This window comes from Esox lucius, chromosome 20 (assembly GCF_011004845.1).
Source record: "Esox lucius isolate fEsoLuc1 chromosome 20, fEsoLuc1.pri, whole genome shotgun sequence".
Taxonomy (NCBI): Eukaryota; Metazoa; Chordata; class Actinopteri; order Esociformes; family Esocidae; genus Esox; species Esox lucius.
Window position 1 is genome coordinate 5,016,616 of NC_047588.1, and position 20,610 is coordinate 5,037,225.

At 40.5% G+C, this 20,610-nt stretch overlaps 1 protein-coding gene across 1 annotated transcript in view; it reads right to left on the reverse strand.

Moving 5' to 3' along the window:
• eif3ea (eukaryotic translation initiation factor 3, subunit E, a) overlaps window positions 1–19,686 on the reverse strand; it is a 46,725-nt gene extending 27,039 nt beyond the window's left edge. The window contains exons 1-5 of the mRNA XM_010905497.4: window positions 19,565–19,686; window positions 18,768–18,885; window positions 18,365–18,482; window positions 11,194–11,236; window positions 8,262–8,366 (exon numbers count right to left, since the gene is read on the reverse strand). Of these exons, the coding sequence (XP_010903799.2) occupies window positions 8,262–8,366; window positions 11,194–11,236; window positions 18,365–18,482; window positions 18,768–18,885; window positions 19,565–19,654 (474 nt within the window). The 5' untranslated portion in view covers window positions 19,655–19,686. The remainder of the gene's footprint in view (window positions 1–8,261; window positions 8,367–11,193; window positions 11,237–18,364; window positions 18,483–18,767; window positions 18,886–19,564) is intronic.
• Window positions 19,687–20,610: the final 924 nt, after the last annotated feature.

Here is a 20,610-nt window from a genome sequence, read left to right on the forward strand (position 1 = left end):
CTTCCAAATGCAAATGCCACAACTGGAATCACCTCCAGACCTTTCATCTGCTAAATTGAAGAAATAAAGGAATAGCCCACACCTGTCCATAAAACAGCTTTTGAGTCAACTGCCCAATTACAGCTGGTTCCTTGTAAATACCCTTGAATTAAAGCTGAGAAATAGCACTTTAACCCCATATTAATTATTTAACTGTAACTTGAATGTATAAATGACAATACATTTCTTGTCTTAACTGTATATTTTACATGCGTGGAAAGACTCCCATTATTAAAATATTTTGAAAATAATTTAAGGATTTATGTTGAAATAAGAAGCATCATCGGAAACAACACTATTTAATTCATGCTAGGGCACAGGTACAGAAATAACAAAACATCCCCATCAATATCAGCTGATAGTGGTAAATACATTTTGGCAATCAGTATCTGCAAAGAATTTTAGCTTTGGGGCATTCCAGAAACATCGGATGTCTTTGTTCCCATTATCAAAATGTTTCAATGAATATACAAGGTGTCAAAATGTTTCCTCGTCCTTTAATAACTGGAGCGGTATTTTCTGCGTTGGCCCAATCCTTCCCCCACTTGGTATGTTCAGAAAACATCCCAGTCAACTGGCTACCTCCAGCTATCTAACTTTACCTTACACAAAACAACTGCTCTGGAAGTGATCTTACATGGTGATATACATCTTGGAGAAACACATTCAACACGGGCAGAAGAATGTATTTACTAAACCGCATTCGGACCAAACGCTGGCATTTCTGGTAACTGGATAATCCCAAAATTAGCCTAGCCAGCATGTATAATACATCAGTGGTCAAAGTACAGTAGCCTTTATGTAATCCGCTAGGCAACCTGTGGAACACCCTGAATATGTAAGTCAACAGGACATTATAATTGGAAAAGGTTATTTCACCTGGTAAATGTATCACTATGTCATTGTGCTGTGCTTTACATGGTACACACTGGATAAAGTCTTTAATACCCAGAACGTGGTAAGATTTGTTCTGGCTACATGGGGCACATGAGCGGTGCATCTCCACCAGGAGAACGGAAAACAACATTTTGCACTTGTTTGTAATCACTACACTTAGCCAATTCGAGCAAATTCAATGGCAGAATTCGGTGGGTGGCCATGTGAATGCAGTGCACATTTAAATTAAACAGGTGAACAATAAGAGTATGATAGAGTATTCTTGTTAATGAGGCCTTCAATACAGTGATGGTCAGCTAAACAAATGCAGCTTTTAAAGTGCTCTGAATCTGAGGATGGTAATCACTGGTGAAATGGATGTTGTTTGGGACCTAGGCTCCACCCTATAGCACATGGGAACCTCCGCCCACAGTAGCTCATGATAACACCAAACACCAGCAGACAGTGACATGAGTCAACTGGGAAGTGAGGGTGGGTGTCTGCTGCACGGCCACAGAAACCCAGACGCAAACCACTCGCCCTCTTTCTTCCCCTCCAGACAATCGGCAGGGTGAACTGAGACATGACAGAGCCAATGCTGGAGAAGGAAATCCAATTACCCTAGAAATACAATTCTTTTTTAGTTAGTTTTAGTTAGGATCTCTTATCAAGAATGGCAAATATTTGTTTCCGCATATCACCAGAACAATGAAACAATATTGAAAGAAAGGAGGCAGGCAATAAGTGTTCTACAGTGAAACAGAATGGGCAGGGACATACCCTTCCACTCACAGGTTCTGATCATAAAACAATGTGGATCGCTTTCAATTACTTTTAAAGATTAGATCTGCATTATATCTTATTAATAGGGAAAGAATCGCAGAGCCAATATAAAGTTTGGTGTTTCATCTCGTGAAGTGTTTTGTTTGTCGTCCCCCCAACCCGTTTCTTTGTCAGCTTTGCAAGTTCCTGCCTGCTACGTTTGGCTGACCTCCATGTCATTATGGCAGCTTTATAAACAGTGCTTGGCATTCACCGGTGGCCACGCAAGAATAATTTCAATACCTGGGTTTTTCCAGCAGTTACCTAGTTTCCATCAGTTGGCGAAATGGGGCACATTTTCGCTGACTGACCAGCAACAATAAATGTACTGTGCTGGAGAGCCGTCGGGACACTCAATCTTTATTCTCAACATCCAATACCTGCATTAGCTGATGATATGAATAAGTTGCTCTTTTCGCGCTAGGCCACACTGTAACAGGACCTGAGGCTTGGATTTTGCAAGCCTGGCTTCCTCCGTTTAACTGACCAGCTTTCCCACGTTCAATGACTTATGGTGCCTCACCTCTCCCTTACAGGGACCGTCTGAGATGTGAGGTCCACAACTGACCAGAGAAAAAAAATAGGGGGAGGGGGGCTTGTATTTAGTATAAAGACTCCCATTGCTGAGACATTTTTAAGCAGTTTTTTTCCCTTTGCAGAGAGTCTCAGCATTGTCAAGGGCAGGCAGCAGGTATCTGGTTACATTGCCAGTTCTGGCTGGAATCTAAAATGAGGGGCTAATGATTTGAGTCATATCAACACTGGAATAAAAAAAAAGCAGCAATTTGGGTTTATTTAGACTAAGCTGCAAAGCTGTAAACGTGTGTGTGTGTGTGTGTGTGTGTGTGTGTGTGTGTGTGTGTGTGTGTGTGTGTGTCCACTGCCAGCTTTTAAAGAAGATTATTTGGAAGCACGTTTTGCACATGTTAAATTAAGAGAAGCCATAGCCTTGCCTTCAAAGTCTCTCGCTAGCTTACCTCGACGTGAGTGCATAACTGACAAAATCAATTAAATGAAGAGCCCATCTGCTTTGGGTTAAGAGGCCGTTTACATGCACTAGTCTCATGGCTCAGAGTCGCTGCCCGGCTCGTTTTCAGAAGAGGACAGTCCACCAGCATCACCAATGTGCATGACTAGTCACAGACATCCAGAAACAGAGGCTGAATGAGAGAGTATCAAATGTCAATTAAAATGAGAAACCTAAGTTGGTCGTGTCTACCATTTTGAAGAATAGGCAAAATGCTGATTTCACTCTTTTGAGACTGGCTTTGGCAGAATTCTTTGCTGTACCACAGAGCTCAAAAAGGACAGACAAAATAAAATAAAAACAAGACTTGGAAAACACTGGATGCGCTTGTTTGGTTAAAGGAATTACAGGACACTGATGGTAAAGATTAACTTTGTAAACACTGGCATTGGGTAACAAAGGTGAATTCTCTGACCAGAAAAGGTGTTTGCTCACCTAGTATTCTCACTTAAAAACTTGTTGTTAGAAACAGAAAACAATTGTTGATTGGGGTTAGTTGCAGTTATTCACACTGCACAGTTATTTTACTGATGTTCCTGCCCCCGACCACCCGCTGTCACAACTCAACCCGCGGCTCCATCTAGTTGCCTAGTCCTGCTCTACAGGCTACAATGCAGCACACGTGGCCACAGGCTCATCACCTGCGCTTGTCAAGAGAGCTAACAAGAGACAGATTCTGAATCAAGAGAATTTCCATTTAACAGCCTCCACCCTACCTGTAACATACGCACATTTGTTCAATCAACAGGAAATACAACTGCGGCCAGAAAGTGAGAAGTTAACGGCTAACTAAAAAATTTATGGTGGCCTTAAGACTACGGTGCTTATCAACAGAGCAGTGAGACGAACTGCCCTTCTGCAAGTTCAGGCAATGGTCAAATCCTACATCGGAGTTCTATGTTACTTTTGGTCTCTTGGCCATCCTGTTTAAAAACGGAAGAACAGCTCCCAGTCCCTCCCCATTCTTCAAACCCCTACCCTCTTTAAAAGAGCATCTACAACCCAGTTGGGACGCTGTGTAAAATGCAAATAAAAACAGAATGCGATGTGCAAATCATTTACCCCTATATTTAATTGAAAATAGTACAAAGACAACATATGTTGGAACTAACTGTTTTTGGGGGAAAAAACATGCTCATTTTAAATTCGATGCCAGCATCATGCTTCAACAAAGTAGGGACAGGGGCATGTTTACCACCGTGTTGCATCACCTCTTTTAACAATACAGCATTTGGGAATTGAGGAAATCAATTGCTGTAGTTTTGAAAGTGAAATGTTTTCCCATTCTTGCTTGATATAGGATTGCAGCTGCTCAACATTTTGGGGTATCCTTTTCTGTATTTTTCATTTCACAATGCGCCAATGTTTTCAATGGGTGACAGGTCTGGACTGCAGACAGGCAAGTTGAGCACCCAGACTCTTACTATGGAGCCATGCTGTTGTAATATGTGCAGATTGTGGTTTGGCATTGTCATAATGAAATAAGCAAGGCATTCCATGAAAAAAAAACTGTCTAGATGGCAGCAGATGTTGCTCCAAAACCTGTACGTATAGTTCAGCATTTATGGTGCCTTCACAGATGTGCAAGTCACCCAGGCCATGTGCACTAATGCACCTCCAGATCATCACGGATGCTGGTTTATGAACTGTGCGCTGATACCAAGCCAGATAATCCCTCTCCTCTTTTGCCCGGAAGACGCAGCGTCCATGATTTCCAAAAATAATTTCAAATTTTGATTTGTCAGACCACAGGACAGTTTTTCACTTTGCCTCAGTCCATCTTAAATGAGCTTGGGCCCAGAGAAGGCAGCAGCTATCCAATGTTGGTTTTCAGCCTTGTCCCTCGCGTACAGTGATTTCTCCGGATTCTCTGAATCTTCTAATTATACTATGTACCGTAGATAATAAGATCCCCTAACAATTTGCAATTTTACATTAAGAAATATTTTCAAATAGTCTACATTCTTTTGCAATATTTCCCTGCGCAGTTTTTCAGAGTGGTGAACACAACCCCATCTTTACTTCTAAAAGACTCCTCTTTTAGATGCTCTTTTTATACTCAATCATGTTTATCATCTGTTGCCAAAGAACCTAATTCATTGAGGATGTTCAACTAAGTTTTTTTATTTTATTACACAGCTTTAACAATCTTGCTACCCGTTCCAGCTTTATTGAAACGACTCATCTCATCTTCATCCGCTCATCCGGAATTGGTTATTGAAATGTGTTGCTGGCATATTTTTCAAGAAGCAATAACATTTCTCAGTTTCAACTTAGTGTAGTGGTTAACGACACAACCTTTCACTTGGTCAACCTGGGCTCGAAACTCGAGGTGGCAACATTTTCTATAGTGGGCCGGCTGAACTAGGCTTGCCCGGTTTCTTGCTTAATTTTCTCTCCATTTTATTAATCTCTACAATTTTATAAATTGTCTATACATTGTCGCAAACTGCATTTTGTTGTACTGTACACTCAAAGGGAGTGCTCCTAATCTCAGCTGGTTACCTGTATAAAAGACACTTGTCCACAGAAGCAATAAAATCAGATTCCAAACTCCCCACCATGGCCAAGACCAAAGCGCTGTCCAAGGATGTCAGGAAGAAGATTGTAGACCTACACAAGGCTGGAAAGGGCTACAAGACCATCGCAAAGTAGCTTGGTGAGAAGTTGATAACAGTGTGATTATTCACAAATGGAAAAAACACAAAATAACTATCAATTTGCCTCGGCCTGGGGTTCCATGCAAGATCTCACCCCATGGAGTTGCAATGATACTGAGAATGGTGAGGAATTAGCCCAGAACTACACGGGAGGATCTTGTCAATGATCTCAAGGAAGCTGGGACCATATTCACCAAGAAAACAATTGGAAACACACTACGCCGTGAAGGACTGAAATCCTGCAGCACCCGCAATCCCCCTGCTCAACAAACCACCTGTACAGGCCTGTCAGAAGTTTGTCAATGAACATCTGAATGATTCAGAGGAGAACTGGGTGAAAGTGTTGTGATCAGATGAGACCAAAATAAAGCTCTTTGGCATCAACTCAACTCGCCGTGTTTGGAGGAGGAGGAATGCTGCCTATGACCCCATGAACACCATCCCCACCGTCAAACATGGAGGTGGAAACATTATGCTTTGGGGGTGTTTTTCTGTTAAGGGGACAGGACAATTTCACTGAATCAAAGGGACAATGAACAGGTCCATGTACCGTCAAATATTGGGTGAGGACCTCCCTCCCCTAAGCCAGGGCATTGAAAATGGATTGTGGATGGGTATTCCAGCATGACAATGACAAATAACACACAGCCAAGGCAACAAAGGAGTGGCTCAAGAAGAAGCACATTAAGGTCCTGGAGTGGCCTTGCCAATCCCATATAAACTCTGTGGAGGGAGCTGAAGGTTTGAGTTGCCAAACGTCAGCCTCAAAACCTTAATGACTTGGATAAGATCTGCAAAGAGGAGTGGGACAAAATCCCTCCTGAGATGTGTGCAAACCTGGTGGCCAACTACAAGAAACGTCTGACCTCTGTGATTGCCAACAAGGGTTTTGCCACCAAGTACTAAGTCATGTTTTGCAGAGGGGTTGAACAGTTATTTCACACATTAAAATGCAAAATCAATTTATAACACTTTTGACATGGGTTTTCCTGGATTTTGTTGTTATTCTGTCTCTCACTGTTCAAATAAACCTACCACTAAAATTATAGACTGATCATTTATTTGTCAGTGGGCAAACGTACAAAACCAGGGGATCAAGTAATGTTTTCCCTTACTGTATATGTAAGGGGTCTATCAAAAACACAAATGCAACAGAAAAGGCCAATGTCAGCAAACCCATATATTTCAACCTAATATACTCATCCACAGACCACAATGCATTTTGATTCCTGCCGTGTCTGTGCCTGTGTTGGTCTCACTCATATGGATTCCTGCCGTGTCTGGGCCTGTATTGGTCTCACTCATATGGATTCCTGCCGTGTCTGTGCCTGTGTTGGTCTCACTCATATGGATTCCTGCCGTGTCTGTGCCTGTGTTGGCCTCACTCATATGGATTCCTGCCGTGTCTGTGCCTGTATTGGTCTCACTCATATGGATTCCTGCCGTGTCTGTGCCTGTATTGGTCTCACTCATATGGATTCCTGCCGTGTCTGTGCCTGTATTGGTCTCACTCATATGGATTCCTGCCGTGTCTGTGCCTGTATTGGTCTCACTCATATGGATTCCTGCCGTGTCTGTGCCTGCATTGGTCTCACTCATATGGATTCCTGCCGTGTCTGGGCCTGCATTGGTCTCACTCATATGGATTCCTGCCGTGTCTGGGCCTGTACTGGTCTCACTCATATGGAATCCTGCTGTGTCTGGGCCTGTACTGGTCTCACTCATATGGAATCCTGCTGTGTCTGGGCCTATCTTGGTCTCACTCATTTGAGTGCAGTGGGAGAAAAGCCAGAGCCAAAGCAATTAGCCCTTTGATTAGAGGAAAGGAGAAGGACGTATGTTTAACAAGGATACTGCCAGTACGCTCAATGAGCTGTAATCATCTTCCCCAGAAAACTGATTCTGGTATTTCTAAATTATTTCCCCTTATTTAATCCAAGCCTTCCATGGCCCTCGGCCTCTCTCGTTAGCTAAAACAACAGAAAGTGCGCTCAGTGTGTATAGGTTCAAGAAGTCTGTGGCAGTACTTTCAGAGAAACCGAGGTGAAAACCATTCAAATTAGTTGACTTTGTAAATGTATAGGCAGAGTGGTTGGCTGCTTTGTTTTAAACGCCAGCCTATAGACTCCCCTTGGTTATGTAGGTCATTTTCCCAAAACCCACCAGAACATGTTAGATAACCCATATAAGCACTCAAGCATGACAAGGAAATATCTGGCCACATCTTCTAAAATCAGTAAGTCCACTGCAGTCTGCCCAGCAAGAGGACTGAAGACAGATTATGAAGACTGCTATTTAACACTTGGCCCCATGAAGAAAAAAAAGTAACACGTCCTTGAACATTATACTATTAAAACTCATGGAGGGAGGGGAGGGAATGAAGAGAATGACATCAGCTTTCCACATGCAATTACTGATAGGGTGTTTTCCTTACATGCGGGCCCTTTAAAAGATGAAAGACCTCTGTCCAAACAAGCAGTGAAGTCGGACATTTCATTTTTCATAAAACCTGTTCCTGTTGGGTCAGCCAACAGGAACACTTACTCAAAAAAATCCTAAGTGGAGGTACAGCCGACTGCTTGTAATTTATAGCGTTCGGGGCTGTCCAATGATATAACTTTTCTTTTTACAAATTATGACAGTGGTTAAGGAACAAAACAGAAGCAGATTCTGTGAAGCTTCAGTCATTTTCACACCGTTTGCCTTTAACTAAATCATTAACTCAAAATCTATGTACCAACTTAGGATATTTACTGCTGTAAAAAAAAATACAAATAATGTCCACATTCAATACCACTTGTATTTCCTAAGAGTACCCTGAAACAAACGAGACTTACCAGAACACGGAAGAAGTACAGGTACTCAGCAGCCCCAGAGTAGTTTCCACACTCGTACTGGAACTTGGCGTATCTGTACAGAGTATCCAGGTACTCCTGACGGAACTGGAACACAGACAATAGCCCGTCAGACCTGATCAGACGTCATGCATTAGCAATCACCTATTGAAGGGTTCAGTTGAGGCTTTCTCACAAGACTTGAGTAGTTATTTGGTAGTAGATTATGGCCATGACGTTTGTGACTCGGGTCAAAGCCGGACTATCCTCACTGGGTAGAGGGACAGGAAGGAAATATTCACAAGCGATTCTAGGATCAAATCAGATTCTAGGATCCCATTTTGTTTGATGACCGTCCTGATGGCACCCCCCGGACAGGGTTTAAGTATGGGTCTCGGGGGAGGTAAGGTTGTGTGTTGGGTTGGGTGCCATCCCTATGCCCATACCGTTAATGTTTGGGGTGGGGGGTAAATTTAAGGACAAACTACAGAGCCATATACAACTACTGCATGATAAAAGGCTCATCATACTTGATTAAAGAAGCAATTAATGCAATCTATTGAAACCAAGAACTGTGATCTCACAAGCCAGCTGTAAATCAAATTCATAGCTTCAACCCTGAGCTGGTGAAGATTTATCTGGCAGGCATGTAGGGCTTGGAGATGGGACAACAGCCGTTTATCTAGACGACATCACAAAAACAATGTTTTATTATATTAGAACCTGACCCACGCAGCTCAATTCCACCAGCGCACAACTTTAAGAATCCCGAAATCTATTGGGCTAATGAAATTCCGTTATAAAAAGTATTCTTTTGCAAATAATTATCTTTTGAGAAAAACAATTGCCAGACAGTCTCAAAATAAAGAGACTATAAAACAGCTGAAAATCACTTCTTGGCAAACAAAAAAACTAAAGCAAAAACTAACAATTGGCTTGGCTATTTCTATTGCTGGCAATATTACTATTACAAGTTAGCCTATTCAAGTTTATTTGTTATCGATGAACAGTTTATTAACATCCAGAACTGCAGTACATGCATTAGATAGCAAAATAATTCCCTATCAGCCATTATCTAATTTTCAACATCATACAAAATTTCATTAATAAAGAATCTAACTCTTCCAATTGTCATACGAAAACATTTTGATTTCCTTAGTAATATTAAAATACTTTCATATATTTTTTTAAATAGTAAAAGAAAATCTCTATGCATAGCATTGATTGAACAAAGATATTTTACTGCATTAATAACCCATGTAACATGATTCCTGCCAATTTACCCCTACATGCACCTAGATCATAGGCCCATTCCATGAAGAGGGTTACGATCAACCAACAATGCTTGGAAAGGTTGTTGGGACGCGTGCAAGTGCAGATATTGCCCAGCCCTACAGAGTACTCAGACAAAAGCAGCAGGCTATAGCAATACATAATTATCAATAAACCTTGATCAGAAAGTCATTTCTAGGTGTAGCACACTTTTCACCTTAACAGGGCGAAGAGCAAAACCTAAAATTGTCTAGTTTGGTATTGTGCGAAAAAATAAGCAGGGTGTAGGTCAAGCCGGTTGAAGCTCAGATTAAAAAAGGCGAAGCACCCTCCTTCCATCTCATTTACCCAAAGTCAGACAAACACACCGTTCCAGTCTTTTTGCTCACTCATCGCAGCAAAACTCCCAGTCATACTCCAAACATGTTCTGTGAATCAGAATCTATAATTGGCTAGGCAAGCTGCATTTCTAGTTCTGTACTTTTGACCTCGCTGTGGCCATTTTGTTGCCGTCTTGTGGCATTGTAGTAGCCTACTCTGTCAACATCATATTGCTAACAATGTCTGTTGCATGGCACGACCTGAGCCCATGTTTGCTAGAGAAATTCTTGACCATTCATGTCTACAGAGCAAGAGTTAAATTAAAAAGATTAGTTTGTTCAATTTGATTGAACCAATTTTGCGGCTTAATCAGGAGAGGGGCATGGCTCTCAAAAGGGGATGCAACAATGGCCAGCCATTCATTTTTCAGGATATACTTAACTACATATCAAAATCACCCTAGACTTCAGCAGTTGGAGTTTGTAAACCAAAGAGAGAAGAACAGGCCACCCTGAGATATGAGTGTCAGGGCAGTTACAGGCTTTTCCTCACATCACCAGTAACCGATGTGCTAATGATCCAGAACCCCAATCACTGTGACAAGTTAAAACCAGCTAGTATTTGGAACAATGTATTTGACTGGCAAACAGTATATGATATTGAGATTAAAAATCAACCCGTGCAGCCGTTGATGATCGTGTCGTGTTTGCTCCAGGGGCTCATTGTAAACTTGTTTGTGAATTCAAAAGATGATCAAATCATCTGCCTATAAAATACAGTGTAACAACAGACCCTAGGTATGAGCATAAAGACAGCATTAATATAATGCTGTCTTTATGCTCATATAAGTCTGTTGTAACGCTACACTGCTGATCTCCGGGTACACTGAACAGTTTTTACTCTGAAAGGAAAACTCCTGATGACTTGCGGTGCTCTGACATCACTTGTGGATGCAGTGTGGCTTTGACAGGCGGTGCGCACTAGCCACTGCGATGCGGGTGGAGGCCGCCCTTTTCCCACAGCTGACTGTGGAGGTGCCCCGAGGACAGGGTGGCAGGTCAGGGAGATGCCAGGTTGGGAGAGGCTACGACTGGGAGGGGGGAGAAAGCGTCACGCCAAATATAGACTACCCGGCATTCTTGCGGCCAGACCCATGAGTCCAGAGCGGTTCCGTTTATTCTTAACAATTCACCACAGAATGTGAATGTCCACAGACATTTCTGCAAGCCATAAAAACCCTGAAAATGAGTTAAGGTTTGGGAAGTCACCCCCAAACCCAAAACAACAGTAGGTTCACAAAAGAGTCATGGGAATTGCAGTGAAGAAGTGAGGCCAGACTTACGCTGTGTTTCTCTGCCAGATAGTTGAAGAGTGCCTGTCCATCCCTGAAAGAGAGCAAGAGAAGGCTGTAAGGGCTCTGCATCAATTAGAGTAGCCAGTTGGCCCAGTCCAGACCCATTCAGGTACAATATCTGAACTAGACTAGTCCTTGATTTGGAGATGCAAGAAAATCAAAGGCAGTTTCATCGTAAACAGTTTGAGCGGCTACTTTGTACTTCAAAGATGCTGAAAAAAGACAGTACTTTTTATTAGTGTGGGCACTTCTTAACATTTACCAACAACACTGGCACCATGAAACTACCATGATCCAACACGCAACATTTAAGGTATAGATAAATCTAGCATTATGGGAAGTGCAGTTAAAGATTAGTCACATGCACAAAACCATTCTGGATTTAGGTCAAGCCAACTTTGTCCACTATCGGCTCACCATCTAATCTCTAGGAACTAATACAACAGACTGAATATAGGTGAGGGTCACAGCGTAGTATATGCATTAATTTGTCTGATGTGATTGCCGATAAAACACTTCGTTTTAAAAGGGCTTCTCAGGCAGCCACATCTGTCTGAAAGGTTTCTGTTTGTATTGCTCAATGTCCCGCAGACAGAATTCATATACATCACAAGTAAATAGCCAATCAACACTGAACGTCATATTTGTGAGAGAGACATGGGAAAAAAAGAAAGCAGAGCGATGTCTATCAGTATTTTTATGAAAATACTGATTTTTGTGGACTAACGTTACTCCACGGAAAATGTCAGAACTAATGTTCTGACTTCGGAAAGCGAATTTCCCGGACCCCTGTTTAATAGAGCAAACATGACAAATCAGCCACATCTGATACGCCAAAGTCCCTGCTGAATACTCTTTGTTGCACTAAAAGATAGTTAACGCTAAGGTTTGAGTTAATGTAGTGATATTTTAATGTAACAACGTCAGCGCGAATGCAATTCTTAGTACGGTAACAATTAATATAAAAGAATACACGTCCGTATTAGTTTCTGTTTCTACTTGATGGTAGCTTGGTTTATCAACTTTGCTAACGTGAAACATTTCCCCTCAGTTGTGAGGGAATTCTATTGCCAAATGCCTCATTTACACTTCACTGGCTACCTAGCAATCTACATGAACGTGAGTGTTACATCAGTAGCTAACGTTGAGTCCTTAACGTTGAGGGAGAATTAATTAGCTAACATTATTTGAATGTGACAGCTAGTGTAACTTTAACAAGTTTGTTTACCATTAATCTAGACAGCTGCCTAGCAAAAAACTTGACAATGTTAATTATTGAACATCACTTATACCAAGGCTGGTCATACTGTATGTGTGACACAATGGCAGAAATACTCAGCCAGTAATAATGCTGTTTGGTTCCCTGTTATCATATCAATACATTACGTTCATAGAACTGTTTTTCCAATGCTTTGGTGCCGTAATAAGTGAAGTATTTTTGTGCATGTGTTTTATTTCTTTGACCCTCATTTTATTTTGAAACCCCCATTTCATTGCAGATGGCTACACCACAGCAAAGTTTAAGTTACTGAAACGTTTTACTTTATTCATTTTTCAAGTTCTGCTCTGAGCTCCCTGCACTTTATTCTTCAAAATGTAATGAATAAACGGTTCTGTTTTCTAGTACTTAATTTTTACGGTAAAAAATAACTTTTACTGGAAATATACAGCTCCACTGCACCCTTTTCTTTCCTTCCCAAAAAAGTTGAAAAGGAACGCTGAGTGAGGAACAGAAGCGTTCAATTTGCAGTGGTTTCCTAAATTTAACCCTTCTGTTCCTCACTCAAAACCTTCCTTTCCAACTTTTTTGGAAAGGAAAGAAAAACGTGCAACGGTCCCTTAATTTTTTCCGACATTGTATATCAGCCCCAAATATCGGTCAATGGTTTCCGTGTTCACTAATAATTGTTATCGGTCCTGAAAAAAACATATTGGTCGAACCCTAGTCATGACATTCCCAAAACAAAGTTCCAAATCACAGTCCCAACACGAAGACCACATGCAAATGTTAAGGTGTAGGCATGTACTGCACATTCATTTACAGGACATTTTGCAGATGATCTTATCCGGAGGCACGTACATGAGTAATTAGGGCAGTTGCCTTGCTAAAGCAGCGCACACCGCGGCCTAAACAGAAGGTAGGGACGGGACAGTTATTTTACCTCACCGTTTGGTGCATTTCATGGTTCAGGGCTCACGGTACAGCTTAGTTTACAAAAGTTAAGTCAATAACAACAAAGAATGACAGCGCAAAAGCATGCGTTTATTTTAATCAACTCTTGGAAATCCTTGTATTTCTGAAAACCAATGCATTAATATTGCACTTAACAGTACATGGTTTAAATGTTCATTTCTGAATAACGTTCATTTTTGTTGTGGTGGCATTGTTGTAGGGAATTGTCAATTTACTTAACTTGCACATGGTCTTAAGTCTAGTCAAAAACACTTATTTCCTGTCTTCACTGAAAATCCAAATGATTGCCGCCCATGTGATTTAAAATGTGGCCAGCCCATGCTCAATTTAAATTCCAACTTTGGATGCAAGCAAACCAACTCGCATACACTTTACCACAAGCATTTGCTTCAAGTTGAGATGATGATGATGCATGACTTTTTGCAGATTCTGGAATCGTGAAATTTCATGCTAAGGTATTTCGTCATATCCCAACCAATAGTCTGACGGGAAACACTTCCCTAAACAATAAGCTGTTAGCCATTACTTTAAAAACTGTGAACAGAACTGCAGCTATGGTTGGCACCAAAGGGTTGACAAACCCAGCAAATTTAATGATTTTCGCAACTTAAAATCCGTAATGTGAGACAGTAATGAAAATCCTGAAAACAAATAAAAGAACATTAGTATTAATTCATTATAAGGCCATAACAGTACAAACCTAAGAACCAAACCATTCAGTACAACTCCACTCGGTTCAATACAAGGTACAAAAGTGAACCAAATGCGCATTAGGGCAAATGAATTAAAAACACAAAATGTTGAGTACTAGTGTTGTCTCCGAACTCAGTGAAAATATAGCATATTGTAGTTATTTTTTAAGGTTATGCGTGGGCAAAGTTTTCCCAGCCAATTAATTCAAAATACAACCGTTCGTCAACTAAGGCAAGTACATGTTGAAACAGAAAGCAACAGCAAGAAGGAATTAGAAGATCCTCCATTATCGCTTAAATCACCTGTTTGGAAAGAATTTGGACTCCCCGTTCAAGAAGGTGGAGTGAGAGTCTGAACTAGCCCAGCAGGCACGGTGATACATAAATAAAACCAGCGATATCTGTACCAAGAGTGTTCAACAGCAGGGGACATGGTGACAGCAAACAAGCCTGCCCAAATAGCAGACAATGTAGACATCCTTGTCATCCTGACTAAGAATATAAAAATTTTGTCCGTCGAATAGTGAGTGGAGAGCAACGCTATTGCCGTTTCCTTGTTGTTATGGTTCATAATGAGCAAATGAGATAGCAAATGACAATTTCTTTGAGTGACTTGATAGCCAGAAAAGCCTGCTTGCTTACATTGAGCTGAAAATGTATATTAGACTGATTAAAAACAATATATCAATCGTGCAATGTAGGTACATACCCGAAACGTGGTTTTACTGTACTGTTACACCCCTAACTCAAACGTTAAGCCAACAAGGCTATATTGAATTGGGTTCCTAGAGATATTAACTTGAGAACAGGCCTACTAATGAGACATTTTGGAAACAGTGCTGCTTACATGGCAGGCTGTCTCGCCAACACAAATAATTAGGTGAAAATCTGACAGCCTTAACCCAAGTGGATAGGACTAGGGGATTCAAATATTGAACCTCTGTGCCAGTACCCAGTCAGCAATGATCATCGGTATAAGTCCAAATCATACCAAAAACACACAATAGCATCCAGAGCAGGGCCTAACTTCAGCAAATAATTGCATGTAACGCTAAAACGGGCCTTAGTATGCCCTTCTGGTTTTGTGAAGATAGTTTTTCGGTGGCCCGGTACAAGTCGTGTATTGTTTTACAAATCCAATGGTATCCAAACAAATCCCTGCATAACAAGAGACAGAAACATGACACTGCCCGCGAAGTACGATTACTCAACCAGAAATCAGAATAGCAGCACAACAGACAGCGCTCCCAGAAAAAGCAACATACATTCACAATGCTTCAAAACTTCCATTGCAATGGTATAATGGCTAGTATGAGATGTCTGCTTTAATAAACAAACATGCCTCAAACCCCAACATTTTAACAAAGAATTCCAGATTGGCATGCGGATGAAAAGTGCCCTTTGATGAACAGAACCGACTCGCGCCAAGATGCAGAGTAAAGGATGAGGACTTGAGTTTAACCAGACTATTATAATCACGACAAGTCAGAGCTGACTAAATGACCTGAATAAGAATTCACCACAGAATTGTGCATCAGCCTTCTTTTATGCAGTTGCTGAGTTAAACCCTAAAGCCCCGGTACAGAAAGCATTGTAGGGCCACAACAAATATTTATCCACAATAAACTTCTAATAAAACGCATCCCCAGCCAATCTATTTATTTCAGTAGTGATCCGGTCTGCGTACTTGAGTTAAAGCTGCCTGCAACAGGATTCTCTGTAATGTTTTACCATTGCCGATTACTCCTTACTCTGTATTTTACATGTTCCTTAAGCACACTGGAATTGTGAATCACTTCTAACAATAAAACATTTTAAGTCATTTTGGATAGAGCATTGTGCAAGATTAGGAAAAAAAAATTTTGTCACTACTAAATAGTCATCGCTAAAGCATGATATCCAGACAAACATCTCAATTAGTGTTTGTACCTGGATGTCGGCATTAAATTTGAAGTTTTGATCATCTAAGTCACAACAATAGGCTGTTTAGACTAATAACACAACCAATTATACGTTTTCATGTCTGTATTGAACAGACCTTGTAAACATTCAGAGTGCAGGGTGGATCCCTTGCTAATGACCTCCAAAAGCTAACTGGAGTCAATTAAACTGACCCCAATTAATGAGACAAGATTTGAGGTGTTGGTTAGAGCTGCCTGCTGCCATGTCCTATAAAAAACTAAAATGTTGGGTTTGATAGTCACTAGAAGTATTGCCTGATATGAACCAGGTTTTGAACAAAAACGATCCCAGAAGACCTAAGATAAATGTTGAATTGCATAAACCCGGAAAGGGTTTGAAAAGTATCTGCAAATGATGTGATGCTCATCAGTCCGCAGTAAAAAAGGTGTCCATAAATGGAGAAAGTTCCACCCTATTACTACTCTCCCTAGGAGCGTATACAATTCTTAAACTTCTCTCCACAGGTTACATTGGGAAAGCAGTAAGTGGAAAGGCTAAAATCGATAATTCAATACCCAGATAAAGCCCCGCCCCCACACCAACAGAAAAGATGACTTGAACAAAGCCTGAAATAAAATGGGTCTGGGGGATATAAGGATTTGTTCAGGATAGACAAACGCTTTGCTGGCTTCACGATTCTCTCGTCTTTTCATTTCACAAAAAAGTCAGTTATAGTTACTGATGGCCATTCAAGGCTTCATTACTGTTCTTCTAGCAGCAAGATATTATGCTAGCAGTGCTAACAGATTTTCTTTTTCAAAATAAGCCATCATAGAAATATATGTTAATATAGTTAATCTTGTCTGTACATTTTCTGTTTAATGTCCATTCCAATGTTATTCTCGTCGGTTCTTTTTCACAGACTAGATTGTTAACTATATTGCCTTATACATTTCAAGTACGGCTTTTATTGTGATAAAGAAAATCACTGCCAGCATAACATCCTGCTGCTAAAATAACGCTTGAATGAAGCGAATTAAGCCTCGAATGGCCATCACTAGTTATCATCACATATCGATAGATACTGTATCTATGTCAGTCACAAATGGCTAATTAGCTGTTAAAACAGCCAGTGGCAAAAGAGGATTTGTTCAGGACAGACAAAAACCTTGCTGGCTACACGATTCTCTTGTCTTTTCACCTGACGAAAAAATCAGTTATCATCACCTATATTGATACAGTAGTTATTGTATCAATGTCACTCACGAATGGCTTATAAAGCAGTTAAAACGGCTAGTGGCAAAAGACATACAATTCATAGATACTATTTGTGGTGGAGGGAAACTTAAGAAACCTTACTCAGTTTACTGCTAGTTAATTGTGTCTAACAAAATATTCAAACTTGAAAATAATATAATGCGATGAGGCTATACTAATGCCCGGCATGTGTGATGTTCAATGGCGCAATGGTTAATGACAATGCTTTTCAAGTGGGCGACCAGGCTCGATTCTTGAGAGGGCAGCCACGGTGAACACGTTTTATTGCAGGCCTGACTGAACCAGGCTTGCCTGATTTCTTGTTTTCATACAGTTAAGTTGGTTTTGAAATATTCCAGTTACGTTCAATACATCGGAGCTCAATTTGGCTCCCAACAAAATATTCTGTGGACAGTTTGAATCAAAGTTTAGTTGACTGGAAGGAACACACAAAACTGTGGAGAAAAATGTAAAGTATGCTGGAGGAAGCATCATGGTTTGGGCCTGCTTTGCTGCCTCAGGGCCTGGACAGCACACTATCATTGACGGAACAATTATTTCCCAAGAAGAAAATATGCCTTTGAGTGGCCCAGTCTGAATCCTGACCTCAACTCGATTTAGATGCTGTGGCATGACCTCAAGATATCGATACACAACAGACATCCAAAGATATTGGTGTACGGAATAAATGAATGGTCCAAAACATATCCTGAATGTTGTGCAGATCCACAACTACAGAAAACATTTGGTTGAGGTTACAGCAGCCAAAGGAAAGTCAAACAGTTATTAAATCCAAGGGATCCCACTTTCTCCACCCTACACTGAATGTTTAGACGGTGTGCTCAATAAAGAAATTACAATGTGTAATTGTGTGAGTCATTACTTTAACAGCAGACTGTCTGTGGTTGTTGTTAGGTTACAGACATAGGAATCAGGTAATTTGCTAAGGGTTCTCATACTTTTTCTTGTTGGACAGCAAAAACACAGCAACAAAAACACAAGAGCTCAAATATTTTATCAATTATCATGAGGTAGATATCAATGGTTCGCATTCTATAAGATGCTACTGCCACCATCTGCCAGTCACATAGCGGGGCGGGAGGGTTTGGCTCACCGGGTTGACTGCATCTGCCTCGTGGTCTCTGGGTCCTCAAACATCTTCACAATGGGTTCTGTCTCACCCTGCAACTGTTTCAACTGAGCAACCACAGTGATTCTCTTCTCCCTTAGGGCTTCACATGGACAGAGACACTGTGAGAGGCTTGGCTCAATGGAATACACAGAAAAATAAAGCAACATTCTGACAATAGGTATGTAGAGTAAAAGGTGTTTTGTTTTAAGTGATGTGTCTGATGCACTGAATTAAACAAAGTTGTGTGTAGTGCTACAGCGAGGGCTGCATGACCTTATTTACATGTTAGGCGCTCAAAAGTGCTCATCCTGAGATAAATGCAAACATACATTTCTAGACACACGAGTGTGGATGTGTACAGTTCCATAGCTAATAGGGTACTTACTGGCAGGGATCTCTTTCTCAGGGAAAAGGTTTTTGTGAACATCCATGGCAAAGTCCACCATGTTGGTCTCACTGAGAAGATCCAATTTCCCATGAAGCAGTTCCTTCTCATTGTAGATCTAAAGAAGATGAAAATGTCAGATATTGTGTAATGGAATGAAATCCCGATTTCTCTAACTACCACGTTTTCAGGAGAACTGCGGACAATTACATACAATGATAACTATCCGAGACGAGCAACTAACACAACATGGTATACAAAGTAAATTGTCACTAAGATCTGCACTTAGTTATAGAAGTTAAAACATAACCTAAAACATCATAAACTCGGTCTGTTATTAAGCATAGCCAGCTTCTGTTATGTTATGTAGCTAGCTAGAAGAAGAAGGCTATCTTTCAGGAAACAATTCAGCACGGGTTGGAAAACAAGTTAGCGGCTAATAGTAACTAGTCTACGCAAACACGAATGTTACGGATCTAATTCAAGTATATACAGTATTAGGATTAGTGTAGTTAAACATTTTACTCAATAAGTAACTAAAAAATAACCCGAAACCAGCTGTTAATGTAGGTCACACTCTGTATATCGTTAGCCCACAAGCTAATAGACGAAGCATATGTTTGTTAGCATGCTAGGTTGCTCAGCTGTCTGTGCTGCTGGAAGTGAAATAGCGCGAGGGCAATTCATGGGGCGACTCCACCACCCACGTGGCGTTTACCTTATTAAAATGGGTTATAAACAAAAACCTACCCAAAATGTAGGTGATATATATACCTTTACCTATCATACGTATTTACCTCTTTGACAGAAAGGAATTCAAGCAAAGGAAAGACGAGATGTCTGTCCAAAAAATGAGCAATTTTGGTGGTTAGGTCGTATTCCGCCATTTTTGCCGCAAGAAAGGAGGAAGTAGATGCGTGCACGTGTAACGTAAAGGACCAATTAACTTCACTTTCAGCATCAGTACCTCCACGGATTGGCCAAAGAAGAAATATGGGCTACGTTCAGATAACCAAAACGACATGAGCATGAAGGCATGCACTTGCCCACGACTGATCTATAAATCACCTTGTGCGATAAATAACCACTCATTGTTATTTGTTGATCAGTCAAAAGGTCGCAATTTACCCATATTACATTGCGGTTTGGATCTCGTGTTAGGGTATGGAGGAACGGAACTGTCGAAATCAAAGAAAAATAAATAAATGAGACATTTATTTTTCTTTGATTTCGACATATGATTAAATACATATTTAATGGTAATTGTATTAAGCAATAGAAATATATGCAAATCTACACAAATTCATAAATATTACTGACACATTTGTGAAACGTGAAATTAATTTGAACTTAAATGATTATTTGCCTAATTATTCCTTTCAGTATTTCCATATTCATTTATTTACGTGATCATTCAGTTCTGCATTTATTTTTATATATCTATTTCCTTAATCTTTTATTTATTTTATTTATATCCGTATTTCTTTGTCTTTAAGCTAATAAGGAGGCGGGACTTGAACAATCAGCCACAGCACAGGGAAATAAAAAAAGACTGTGAACATGAAGAGTGCAATTTTGGATCCTTGGCGAGTCCCTATGTTGAAAATGTGTTGAACAGGGACGCCGACAGGAATGTGAGGGCCTGGGACAGAATTTAACATTTAGGACCCAAACCACGGGCCAAAATTTTTATGAATAGTAATTAAATTACTGTCCAAAAAACGGTCATAAACATTTTATTGTTTAATGCTTTAATTAATAACTAGGCCACATTCAAATCTTTTTGTTTTCAACACAGGTAATTAATGATGTCACATATTTTCAATTAATAACATACTCAGTC